Consider the following 14,279-nt stretch of genomic DNA (forward strand, 5'->3'; position numbering starts at 1 on the left):
AGCAGGACAGGCCCTGACTAACCTAATTTTACAGGAGATGGCTTGAGCCGGGGTTGGGACTGGATAACCTCCAGAGATCTCTTCCAACCCACATGATTCCATGATTTCTGATGCTTTTTTTCAGGAGGCAGGGTATATAAGTAAAGCAAGATATTTGGGCAGATGGGAGGAGCCCCAATGATTGCCTCTTCTAATGAGCCTCCTGGGTTTGTACCATCTTTGCAAAAGGAGAAAAGAGCTCCCAAGCTCCACTGTGAGCTCTCAAAGTGCCGCTCCTGACTTACGATCACAAATTAAAACATGATCCATGGTCCAAAGTCAGACCTTCCTTTTAACTCTTACTGCTACCAGCTCAGATCCCCAGTTTTCCCCCATCCTCTCACTCAAATGCTTCCTCCTTCCCGTCGCTCGTGCCACCTTTCCTCCTTTGCCTCTGTGCCTTCATCTCTGAATTTATCCTTTTCTTCATGTCACAGGGAACTGAATTTGTGACAACAGAGATGAGGTGTTAAGGGTGGGACTGAGCTCTGAGGTGGTACGAACGGTCACACACTTTCCCCTCTGAGAGACCTTTCCCAGAAGCAGGCACACACCCACTGCCCCCCCAAGCCTCCCTGCTGGTAAGAGGGACAACCCACCCTCCTTGGGTGAGGATGCCAAACACTTCAAATGGGCAGATTTAGGCTGCTTGGAAAGCAAATGCTGCCTGAATGGTAATTCTCTATTTTCTCTTGGGAAAGGGAACAGCTCGAGACAAAAGCGCCCCACAGAGCAGGTTCAGCCCACAGCCACAAATTTCAAGGCTGGAGCTGGGTTTGTAATGGAAAACACTCAACAACAATCTTACCACCCCTGTGAGAGTTGCACTAATGCCATCCAAGCAGTGGCACCAGTCCACACGATCAAATATACTATAACCTTTTTTCACTTTGGTTGTATTTTTTTTTCCAGCGCAAGTAAGAGGTTCACAATATTTTTTCTGGCATTTGTGTATTGATCTGAGAAGCAGTGCAGAATTCCAGAACTCATCCATTAAGTTGTTGACAACATTGTCTGTACAAAGCAAAGGGAACAGGACTTACAATATCCCCTAAAAATGCTCCAAAAACGTCTGCGCTAGATTTACTGAAAGAAAAAGCTTACTTTAGCTTAAGTAGCTGAGATCTATGTTTTTAGAGGAAAGTGTCCAGAGGAAAATTGCGTTTTTGTGGTTGAGCTGGGAGTCACGATGTCTATGCGTATGCATAACACGTGGTTGCAGAGTCACAATAAACAAAGCTTTCCAAAAAAAAAAAGGTAAGTTCTCAAAGATTCATCTTGTGTGTGTAAAAACAGAGCAATTCATTTTAATCTAGCTTATTTATATGGTTCTTGAAGTCAGCAATGCAATTATGAAACCCTTCCTTCCAGAAAGCATATATAGAAAGTAAAGCAGAACAGGAGATCAAAATACAAATGGGAAGTGTGGCAGCCGTCCCAGTACTGACCCCCTGCAGCAAGTTCCTCAAGAGACAAATTTAAATTCCACTTCCCGTTGCTGTGGATTACTCTGTTTTACATTTTAAATACTGGCTACACAAGCGTAACTGACTTTATGGAAGGAAAAGACCTGTAGAAGAAGCTGGACATACCATGAAAACCATTTTCATTTGTTTAATAAAACATGCAAAACCAGCTATAATCAGGCAAGGAAAATTCTTCAAGGTCTGGTTCATGCTCAATTTATACTTTTTCATTACCTATTTTAGTGCAAATTATGCATATATACTTTCTGAGGCAAAAAAATGGAAAAATCTGTGGCATATCTTAGTGAAACCTCATTTCCTAAGTATATTATGGATGTTTCTAGAGTTATCAGGGATATTACAACCCGTAATGCTTCACTTGAGCTAGAATAATCTTGTCCTCCATTAAAAGGAAGCAAATTAACTTAGTGAAGCAAAGAGTGGTGTCATTGTCTATACTAAAAGACATTTTTATGCTCCACAGTAACCTGAAGAGTAAAACCTAAAGATTCAATGCCACTCTTACCAGAATAAAAGGATTATGCTGTAAGCGAAACAGAGACAAAAGGTTTAACACCTAATAAAGCTGCCTTCACACTTCTTTCCTTTTGCACTCTGACCAGACTGACACTTAATGTTACATGTTGAAAGTTACTGACACTGATCAACACAAAACAACTTAGTGTTTTAACTGTGGTATATTTTTGATATTTCACCCACTTCAGGGCCACCAACAGCTCTACAGAAAGCGCTTCCCCCACCAAATTCTTACATCAGAAGTGAAAACTTTCAGTATCTTCATCTTAAACACCAACTATGCATTCACAACGACTTCACAAATTAAAAGAAATCAAATGTATACTAATAACAAAAACTGCTGAGAATGAGAAAGACTGCAGAAAAGCCAGTTGCAACAAAACCCAAACCCCACGATGTCCTCCTTGTGCCTTCTGTCCTATTTCAGTCTCGTTGCAGTACATTTAATTCTACAAATAGCTACTACAAAACCAGCATCTGTATTCTGCTGTTGCACTTCACTATTCAGCTACATGCTGTAGCCACACCTGATTTGAAACACTGAATTTGTTATTTTATAACATTAAATTAGCTTTTACATTAAGTACAAAATCATGTTATATCACTGGTTTATTTGGTTTCTTGATATTTTATTTTAATTCTCTCAAGGACTATGATTAACCTTATTCATCACGGAAATTACAAATTTAATTAACTCAATAGAATGGATGAGATTTAAAATTGTTGAAATGTTCAGCTCATTTAAGCAATAAAAATAATTAAAGGAAGTGAGATCTACATACATCAGTCTCACAGATTTCCGGCTTCTCTGTGAGATAAACAAAAGCTGTTATATACAGAGAGATAAACAACCTTATATATTTATATACATAGAGTTAATACATTCCTGAGTATATAAATTTATATATTTATTTATATATATATTTGAGGATTTGTTTGATTTTCACTGCATCAGAAAAGAGCTGTCTTACTACCTTTTAAGTCTGTATCAATATACTTTTGATGTAAAGAACAAAATTTGAAACTAAGCTCAGAGAAAAAAATTGTGCTAAAGAACTACACCACCAAACCTAAATAGGCTTGGTTTTTATTCCCCATTTTGTTTATACAGTAACTTAACCGATGCCAGTGGAGCTACTCCCAACTTTGCCACAGTAAGTCAAATGAAAGTCAAAAAGGATTTACTAAATCCACATTTGCTGTGCATTATAATAATAGTGCTTCTCTTCAGATTCTTGTGAATTTACATGAAGTCCAACGCACAAACTCGGTGAATATAAAACATAAAGGACACACTGTCTTGCATAAAGGACACAGAAAACCCACATATCTTTAATTACCCTTTCTCCAAAAAGGACAAGGCAATGCAAAGTTTTTTACTTTCACCCCCACATGAAGCATTTAACAACTATGCTCAAGGTATGTGTTACTGTGGGGAGAGATGAGAAAACCCTGAGATGCAGGCTTTTCCTCCTTTCCTTCAGGCATCAGGGGAAGCTCCTGAATAAGTAAGCTGAACCACAGGCACGAAGACTTTGAGGAGGAGCAGTACCAAGTTCGAGTGCTGCCAATTTCCTCAGCAATTTATGACAAGTTCCCAGCTCAAAGTATGGAAACCAGAGCTGATTGCAAATAGACATCAACACATTTTATGAAATCAGTTTAGTAATTTTTACTGGCATCTCAGACTGTCCTGCATCTAGCCTGCCTCCTGACCCACTGCAAACCACCCTTCCTTAGAAGGACACTGCCTTGTCTTCCCATATGCTGGTCCAGCTATAGTTCTTCAAAAACGAGAGAGACTTGTGCCATTCTGCCCTCCAAGCACAGCAGTTCATGCTCGCCGGCAGTGGCACCGCTCCAGCCCGACTGAGCCTATGCAAGCAGATTTGCACACAAGTGGCTCAGGCCTATTGAAGCTGACATGGCACCGCTCCGGCTTGGCAGTCCTACTTACCTCTAAATATCCTGACTTAAAAAGCCATTCAGGGACAACCTGTCCTGTTGCCAAGAGGCCTTCATTTATCACCTGAAGGGCTGCCACATGTCAGTAAAATCTGCTGTGACTTTTGGGAAGGGATGAGAACTCATCAGAGTCAGACTTGAGCCTGATGTAGTTGGCTAATGGATCCTGTCTGCTTGCCATATCTTCTACTCCATCTACAAAGCAAAGGGAGGAGATGGCAGCAGACAGGGAACAATGCTCTGTGATGAAGCCAGGTGTGTTAGTGCTGCAGTGAGAAAACCAGGTTATTTACAGTGATCTTACTAAAAAGCACATACCATTTTGCTGTGTACAGTTTCTAACAAGTGGGAATGTAAAGACAGCAGCAGCCCTTCCAGTTGTTAGAGAGAGCGTCACTAATTCTGATTTAGGAAAATACTACCCAACTCAGTAAGAACTCTGCAAGAGCAAACTCAAGCTGGGGAAAAAATGCACTTTTTTACCAGGCTTGAATCAGCAGTTTTTCAGACTGGGTCAGGACTTGCACCATCAGGCTAAAGCCATTTTTATCATCTGCTGGGACTTTGTAAACTAAAGTTACCCAAGCAGGCTCCACATCAACATCGACAGAAATAATAATAAGATGGAGCAACGGTGTTGCATACGTGGATTGCTAGACTAGAAATCAGAGTGCTAAACACAACTTTAACAGAGGACTAAGAAACTCAAATGTACCAAAAGCAGAGAAAGACCAGAAAACAGGATAACAACAGTGGATTTCTTGGTGAAGAGATTATCATTATCCTTACAAGCTTTCCAAATTTCTAAATTAAAAAATTGGAAGCATTAGTACCTCTAATTGTTGTAAAAATAACAGTTACACAAGATAACAAATCCTTCATGGGTACTTGTTCAGTAAAGGAGGTAAGCTTTTAATATAACTTGATGTGTAATCTTACAAAGAAAAAGTGCTAAATTCTCCAAACAGTGAGGCTTAACCTACATTTACATGTTTCACTTTAAACTCTATTATGTTGGCAAGCTGTAATAGGTAAAAACCTACATACACTGATGTTGTTACAGTCATCTTGTCATGGTAAGAACCTGAGAAATACAGCAATACTAAAAATCAGAGTAATGTGCAAACTACTGCACCCACCACAAACTGTTGGAGCTCTGTTACTAAAGAAACTTGAGCTATGTTTGCCTCAAAATTTCTTATCACAATTTAACAGAGGAAACAAGACAGATTACTCAAGAAATGCTGGAAAATGAGAAAAAATCAGTATTGCCCAATACTGAACAGGAAGAAAGGACTCTGAGCCCCTGCTAAGTTTTCTCTCAAGGCCTGAAGTTCAGCTAATGGATTTTGCATCATTTTAATTCTCACTGAGACTGCAGGAGTCTGGACTGACAATAACGTACAGAGTCCTGAGCAAGTATGCCTCAATAGAGTACTGTTACACAAAGGAGTGTAGCCCATCTTATTCCTTATTTTTGCTTGTTTATTAGGCTATTAAGAAGTGAAAAAACTACTCGGGCTATGAAGGCAATATAATTTTAGTGCCAGCAGACAAGGATGTTTACATACTTCTTAAGCATTACTAAGTAAATAATTTTCTACAAATAAATAATAGAGATGAAACTCCTGCCTCCCATAAATAAAACATTACATGCCGAAATAGACATTGTTTGTAATTTTATGCTTACTTGAAGAATAAACATACAAGCTGAAATGAACAAATTTTATTTGAAAGACAAATTCAGTGGGGCTGGCTTTCTGCTACCATTACTTTGATACAAAAAACTGAGGTGAGAAGAGGCAGAAATCACAACAAAAGCAATTAGTATTACTGAGGAATAATTGTTGGTAAAAATGATGAGGAAATCCTGTATTTTTTTAAACAAACCTTCATATATACATTACTGAAGTGGGAAATGGATATTTGAAAAAAGAACAGGAAATACTGTTTCTAACCCACTTTCCTTGTGGACATTTTTCCTACACCATTCCGTAGGCATCATGACTACATAGCTGGATAGAAAAGAAGAAATCATGGATTTCTTCAAATAAAAAGTTGAATAAAGAGATGCTGAGAAACTAACTGAATGAATTATATAAAAAGCAGTGTCAGGACAGAGGTATTCAGCTTTCAGAGATGTCCTGAAGCTATGCTTGTATGTGAAATAAAACCATTTTCTTCAAGGAACATTTCCATGACACTTCTGTGCTGGATATAAACACAACCAGCAAGGACTGTCCAGCTTCCTAAGCACTCCAGAAACACAATCATTACCTTTCAGTGCTCAACAATATTCAACTTTCCAAAAATAATGGCCTGTACATAGTTCTGAATACCAGGAGTATACACATCTTCAGTAATAGACAGTTCTTAGTATAAGGCATCAAATCAAATCAAATCCACACTTCAGAAAACATCATACCCATAAATAGTTCTTATATTGTCATTGCCAAAAAACTCTTATATTTGACTTCAGCACTACAGTCATCTTTCTTTTTGCCTTTTTCTTGATAAATAACTTTTTCTATTATCCCTCAAATCGCCCCCTTTATGCAGCTATTGACGTGGATGTCAAAGTTCAGCACAGTACTCTAGAAGTGGCTTCTGCTGGCAGATACAAACTAAATAATGTTTTTCTCTTTGTGATTGTTACTTCTGTGCATCTGAGAATGGTACCTCCCCTGTGTGTTATGGCCTCCCAATGAGATTTGTGTTCAAGTGGTTATTTCCTGTCATCACAGGCGGTTCAAAGTCACTCTTTCCCAAGCTGCAGACGCTCCCTTTCAGACTGACATACATTCTTTGTTCTTAGATATATGAGCACACATCTATTGCTTGTAAGGCTCCTTAGTCCCACCATATCAAACTGATAGCACTTCCACGTTTTGCTTTAAATCTGTTGATAAAAATATGAACGAGACTTCTTTAGAGCTCTGCCACAGAGAATCCCATCATAGGAGAACTACTGGCTTACATTTTTATTGTGGTTATCTGTTTTCCTAATATCCCTAATAAAGAATATGCTGATTTTTGGTAATAAAAAAAATAGCACCTAATACAGCAGTTAAACGAATGCCTTACAGGAGGCAGCTGACACTAGGAGCTAGATTCCTTACTTCATTGAGAGGATATCAAGTGTGGTCGGCAAGATCTAAGTCTAAAACCAAAATAATTTGCTGCATCTAAAAAGCATGTTTCAAATGACCTTAATGCTTCTATAGGCTTAGCTATGCATAAGTATACGTATTCATATCAAGTGATACAATATCTCTGTATCAAAATGAATTACCATGGATTTCTTCAATTGGTAAGGATTTGAAAGTGCCAGAAAACTGGATTTTGATTTAGTTACCTTCCCTTCCTGACACTTATCTAGTGAGAATAATTATCAACCATTTAAATTTTCATACATTAATTTAGAACTTGGTATCTTACCCTAATTCAAAATCATTATTTCGGTAGAAATGCCTAATAGATAATTTGGATTAAGAATTAAGGTCCCTCAGTACATACTTCAATGCTTTATTTGTGAACATTTGGTAGATATGTTGATTCCTGAAATAACAACCTGATGTCATAAATACTCCCAGAAGGCAGTAGAAAATTTATTTGTTTCCTCTCAGTTTTTTGTATTTAACATTTTACAGTGACTGCCTGGGGAGATTCAAATAATGAACTGAAAATATTTTCACGTGCCTCCTTCATTTCCTAATTTTAGTTTTATCCTTTTGAAATAAAACATTCTGATTTAGTTCTCTAATTTCTCCCCATAGGCTGTGCTTTTCCAAATCTTTTGCTCAAATTCTGCTTTTAAAAAAAAAATTGAAACACTCATGTCATCCTAAGATTTCCTAACTGCATAATGGCACCGATTAAATAAAACGACCATGAAATCAGATATGAAATGGATATAAAAATAGTAGTGTTGGGAGGCTAAAAATAGGTATGTCAATTGTTAAAAAAAAGTCCTGAATTCTTTTTTATCCTGATGAAATAACTAAATAAGTATTTTTCTAGTTAGCTACTAATTGTACACCTACCTTAGACATCAAAAAAATATAACGATGTGTGAAGTATTTGATAATTCTCTGTTTTCTCTGTAAAGATAATTGGAAAATATTTCCAGTGCTTTATGGGCTTGTTTTTGTTTGTTTGTTTGTTTTTACTCCGTTTCTCCAAAGAAAATCTTTCTCATATGAAAACTCCAGTGTGTTTACTCACAGGCTGAAATATAAAAACATGATTCACCACAGCTGTGCTGCTTTACTCTGACTGGAGGGAAAGTATGAAAAAGGTAACTAAAAAGAGTTTTGCATCCTAAAGTATCTAGTGACAGTCTAAAGATTTGAAAGATAATTAACCGAAGAGACCATGCAACACTATAAAAAAGGAATACTACTATATATGTATTATTTTAGAAGTAAAGTTAACCTGACACCTTTGCACTAAGTCAATTTTAGAAGTGAGATTTAATCAAGCTAACTAGGAAGAATAAAGAAGCAGCCTGAAAGGAGAAAGGATTAGTGAATTCTAACTTGAGAAGTCTGCCGCCCTGCAATGAGCGTGGAATTGAAAAAGACAACTAAAAAATCTACATTGGAGCAAAACAGAGAAAACCACCAAAATCATCTTTGAGAAATTGTCCCATTAATTAAACTAATCTCTGCTTTCCTACAGAGACTGCATTTGAAAAGATTATTATTATTATTATTTTTTTCTTAAATTATACATATTGTTAACATGACAAGTTCCTTTTCAAAAAATCTTTTATTTTCTGGGCTATTAGAAATTAATCAGTAGCAGTCAGGAGAAAATACAATGAGAAAAGCATGAATTTTATATTAATGGACTTGCTAATATCTTAAACCATGCATACTCTTTATCATACACACAGGGCAAGTATATCTTGTTTACAAGGGTTAATTTTTACCATTTTGAGACATAAAACACAATATAATCTCTGCTGTTACAGCTGAGTTACCTTATTCTGGTATACTTCCTTTTTTTGCTATTAGTGCTTTCTAATCTCATGTAGTATTATTACCCATCAGAGATGATTTTTTTAAAAAAGGGATGTGATAGTGACGCAGGAATAAGAGATGTAGCCAGGTACAAGCTAGGACACACCTAGAACGATGTTAGGGTTAAGGTTTAGCTGGCTGAGGACACGACCGCAGGGGCAGCCAGAAGGGGGAAGAGCAAAGCGCAGCCAGGGCTGGGCAGGAGAAGGAAAGAGAGTGTTATACTTGGCCCAGGGGGATACTGGACAGCCAGCTCAGCATGCAAACACGAACCTCTGCAGCCCAGCAGCTTACGTGACAGGACTGCGGAGGCCTGAAAGTATTACTTTTGCAAAGAGTTACTCTTTCTAAGTTTACAAAAAAGTTTTCTCATTTTCAGACCACACTTATGATCTTCCTCCAAGAGAGGAACCAGATATGAAGTGGCCTTCGCTAGAGCAATTATGCAAACAAGGAGCTATTGTAACGCCAGTAACTGGAAGAGGGTTTTTGGAGCAGATACACAGGCAGGGCTGGCAGAAGAGCTGACAGCAGAAACTGAACGACAACAGACTGTAAAGGCTGCTGCCAAACCCTGGCGTGTTAATTCCAAGTCATAAAAATCTTCTCACTGACAGATCTGGAACAACAAAACATCTTTTCTGAAACAGGAGTAGAAGAAGTTGTCTACAATCCTTTGACGGAATTGTGCAGGTAGCGAAGCATGGAATTTGTGCTGACTTAACAGAACCCTACTTGCCTGTCACCAGAGCTGTCATCACTGCATTTCAAGTCATACATTCACAAATATAAACACTGCATGTGAAATACCTGGCCTGCCACAGAAGATCTGGACTACATCCTAATTATCGGTCCAAACTACCCAGTAAACCAAAGAAATGTGATTGCATGAAATCAATTCAGACTTTTGTTTCAACTCAGTAATTCTGTGCACTTCAGCTCTTACAGGTCATCAGTTTATCATTGTTATTTATTCATCTTCCCTGGCTTGTTCAAACTCACAGATGTACTCTGAGAACAGTTACAGCAAGGCACAGGTAAATGACTCTAGAGTCAGACTAGAACCATGTGTAACCACTGCTTTCCATAACTGTAGAAGAGCTGTATACATCTTCTACCCGCAACCAACTCTATGTTCCTCCCTTGTTTTGCATCACTTTACAATGCAAAAAAAATTTAGCTGGGATAAAATGACACAGATAAGACTAGTCTTCCTCTTTAACCAAATTTGCATGTGAAGCCTCTTAAGCTTTTGAGACTGTACAAGAGAGCTTTTTCAGAGATTAAACATTTCATTTTGAGCTATGGTACATTTGTTTTCAATTTCTGGTTATTATTAAAAGGAAGGAGGTGATTCTTGCCCAGACATGAAACAATTATATTAGTTTAAAAATGTCAGGAAGACCAGCATTTGTTAGTTAAACATGAAGAGGAGAAAAACTAATCAGAAGGAAGAACAAACAGACTGCCAAGTGCCTTTGCAGTACCAAGCACACATTAATTTAAAACTTTCAATGAGATTCCTATTTTTTTCTGATCACAACTTTTAAGAACATACATGGGCATAGAGGAACAGGATGGACAGGAAAATCCCACCCTCCCACAGAAGTCTCAGGTACAGCAAGTATTCTGGTGAGAGATACCCTTGGCATATAATTCAGTGTCTGAAAAAACAGATGAACTATTTAAAGATCAAAGTGCTTAACTCTTTCTACTGTTCTTAAAACAAGGAAACAAACACACCTCAGCCTCCCAAATATCTTTTTTTCCCTTCCCATGAATGTTTGAGTAGAAAACACACAGTTGTGGAAACAAAAAAAGAGCCAAGCATTCTGCATCTACCTATCCTTTCTACAGAACAACAGAATCTTGAAAATAAAACAGGATAAAATAAGCGTCTCAATAGTTATCGACATTGGTCTGTCTCATTTTGCAACATATGCTGTTAGATGAAATTCCTCTGCAGGCCTCAAAAAGTCATGAGCAGCAGTGAAAATAACTCCTCCTACACACTGTTCAAAAAACCCCAAACACCTGGCATAGCCAGCTCCTTGATAGCAGAGCAATAGCTCAAAGAAGATGAGAACAATACCTGATGCTTTAGGTGATCTATTGGCATATTACATCCCATAGCCAAATTAGAAAGGAGCACCACATTATAAATACAGACTCTTGCCTGGAAATATTTCCACTAATTTCTCTGAGCTGCTATTTATATTTGTATTTCTGTATTTTCCCTCAATTTCCTAAACTGATATCTACTATATAAAGCAATAAAATGTTCCTACCAATATTGGGATGCTTCAAGAGACGACAGATTCTAGCTTCTCTTTCCAGTTTCTGGTGATCTGCAACAAAGGAAAGCAAAACAGTTGCTTTTAGTATGAAGATTAAATTCAATGTATTTACTTTACTAAAGGAAAAAAACAATGAACCAACAAACAACAACAAGAAATCCACACCAAAACCAACCAACCAAAAAACCCACATACAAACAAACAAAATAATTTTACATTCAAACTGTTTGTAATATTGAATTGGTTACTGCATCCAATTGCTTCTTTGATAGGCTACCAGAAGCACTGTTCCATTAGAAAAATCATGCTGCCCATTTATTGGTGAGAACAGGAAGTAGTCACGCCAGGACCTATAATTACCAGGCAATAAACCTTGTTACAACATTAAACAAAATAAGGACAACCTGAACCTCTAGCATTGCCTTAAATCCTACCCATTAGCTGCTTTAATGATATCTTGTGCGCTAGGTACACAGCTCGACACGCAGCAGCCACCTCAGAGTGCCAGCACTCCTGTCTCCACATGCTCCCACCACAATATGATGCTACAAGAACTTCCAATAACTAATGACCAGCAGTTATTATTTTCCCAGCAGGGCTAATCTTGCTGTCAGGCTGATTATTCATTAACCTGAAGACACACTGAAAATGTAGGTCCTGGTAAACCATCTGTTGGCTCCCCCTCTCACTGCCATTTCATTCTTTATAACCTTGGGGTAGAGCAGCAGGTCTGAACTTGTCCACCACCGAGCCCTAATGACACTACTGGAGATAAAAATACTACTACTTGCGTCAAACTCCATTTTGCTTAAGTTTTTTTGGTTTTGTTTTTTTAATGTAGCACACTTAAATAATATTTGCTCCAAACACCACCATTTATAGTACTACTTCTGCTGCATTTTGGTTACCATTAAGTAATATAGTACTTGTTTTATACAATATATATGAGTGTGTTGGGAGGGTGCATAAATTATTTATACTGGAAATACCTGAAGGTCCTCAGGTATGTTAAAATGTCTATTGTCAAGCAATGTAAAACATACACAAGTAATTCAGGCAATAAAATAAATAATTTGGAGATAATTAAAATAGCCAGTTACTGCCTACTGTAATCCTGTAATTTTAACTAACTTCTAGTGCATTTATCTTCACTTCCTTCAGCATAATTTCTATGGCTGCTAAGAATACTAAGCTTTTGTCAAGAGGTAGAAAAGCAGCAGAGATTCAATCTTATAATATTAGCTAAAAATAAGTTTTCAAAATTAGAAGAGAAACTATAAAATGTTCTTGGATATTAGGCTGGTTTGCTATTATTTTAAATAGCTCCAATTCAATATCCAAGTACATAATAATAACCAGTCCTTCACAGGGACTCAAACTTGAAATGTCACACGAGTAATTTGGGTTGTGACATCTCTGCAATCCTAGTTATGTTTGAGAACACTCCTAACAAGTGGAAGGAGAAATTCTTATCTTTCATTCCACTCCACAAAAACTGTAGTCCACCAGTAAGTCTTGAGCTGAATAACCATCATTCAGAGAATACAGAAAGTCTGATCTACAAAGGAATATTAGACACCAAAATACTACAGCAAGAATGAAGAAGTTATCTGTTTTTGTAATGTAACTTTTACAGATCTATTATGGTATCTGTTCTCACTCAGAATACCATCAATGTCATTAGATTATCTTTCAAAGCCATTGAATCATACTTCCTCTGATACTAGTTTGACAACAGAGTCTATTAGACAAGAATCAGAATAGGGTTCAAGAAAAAACACACGATAAAACCCATCGTCTTAGGGACTTAAATACAGTAGTGCGATCCTTACATCCTCCTTTTAGCTGGTGCGCCCCCTTTCACCCTTCTCTTCTATGGGGAGTCCTAATGTCCCTGTTCAAGCTGATCACAATCCATAAGCTTCTCCTTCCTAAATCAGCCCAAGGGTGACCAGAAGACTCGCAGCCACATTTAACCAGCAGGCAGTGACCATGCTCTGTGGAAAGTGCACTTCCAGATCTCACTTTCCAATCAAGCATCAGGTGCTGCTCATTTTAGAGAATTTAGTCTAAACACAGAGCAGCAGAAATGCCCTAAAAGTGGGAAAACGGAATTCGCAGGACAGCCACACAGACGGCTGTGCCAGCATAAGGGAGGTGGGTGGCACAGTACACCAGCAGGGGCGGCTGGCAGCCTCTGCTGCTGTCAAAAAACTGTCTCATGAAACCACAACTTCAGTTTCTTGCAGATGGCCCTGGCCGCAGCCTGCCTGCTCTGGAGGTGCTCTACACGTAGCTTGCTGAACAGGACAGAGAGACACTCTGGACAAGCAGCAGGTACAGATGGGAGCAGCAGGTGTGTAAGGGCACATGGCAGTGATCCTGGGCATTCACCTTGGAGCTGTTGTGAGGATTTGCATCTCCCTGCTGTGAGGAATGCTTCATGTGAAACGCATCAACAGCCCCTGCATACAACACACGAGCTGTGATGGGAGCAGTGACCACAACCCAGGCATCTTCTCACCAGGCTGGTGGCTCAGTCCCAAGAGTACTTCTGTATCCTTGCTGTTCCAGTAGCAGTTACTATCAAGGACTGAACTGGGATCTTGAATGCTGTTTCTCCTGCCATTGTCTGTGTTCACTACCAGCTAGCCAGTGTCAGCAGCTTGCTGAACAAGCGGTCCTGATCACAGGCACAACCTCTTAAGTATGAGAATGATATGAATAAAATGACAAATAGTAACAATTCCTATCCTTTGGGTTACTTCAGTGCTTACAAAACCAATGATGGCTAAAGGAGCATATCAAAGATTAATTTATTGATGAAATGTGGAAGCTGGGGTTTGAGTGGAATGGTTGGTTGTTTGGGAGGGTGATTGATTGTTTTAAAGTATATGGTTATCAAACAATTCCCAACTCCCGCGCCCTCCTACTGCACCTAATTAAAGTGT

At 38.3% G+C, this 14,279-nt stretch overlaps 1 protein-coding gene across 15 annotated transcripts in view; it reads right to left on the bottom strand.

Annotated features, from left to right (window-relative positions):
- Positions 1-14,279, bottom strand: part of CAMK2D (calcium/calmodulin dependent protein kinase II delta) — a gene marked incomplete at its 3' end in the record, with an annotated part of 157,792 nt that overhangs the window by 83,744 nt on the left and 59,769 nt on the right. For all 15 annotated transcript variants that reach the window (XM_080343386.1, XM_080343394.1, XM_080343389.1 and 12 more), the window contains exon 3: positions 11,320-11,379. In XM_080343386.1, coding sequence (XP_080199512.1) covers positions 11,320-11,379 — 60 coding nt within the window. The remainder of the gene's footprint in view (positions 1-11,319; positions 11,380-14,279) is intronic.

Source organism: Nesoenas mayeri (assembly GCF_963082525.1).
Source record: "Nesoenas mayeri genome assembly, chromosome: 4".
NCBI lineage: Eukaryota > Metazoa > Chordata > Aves > Columbiformes > Columbidae > Nesoenas > Nesoenas mayeri.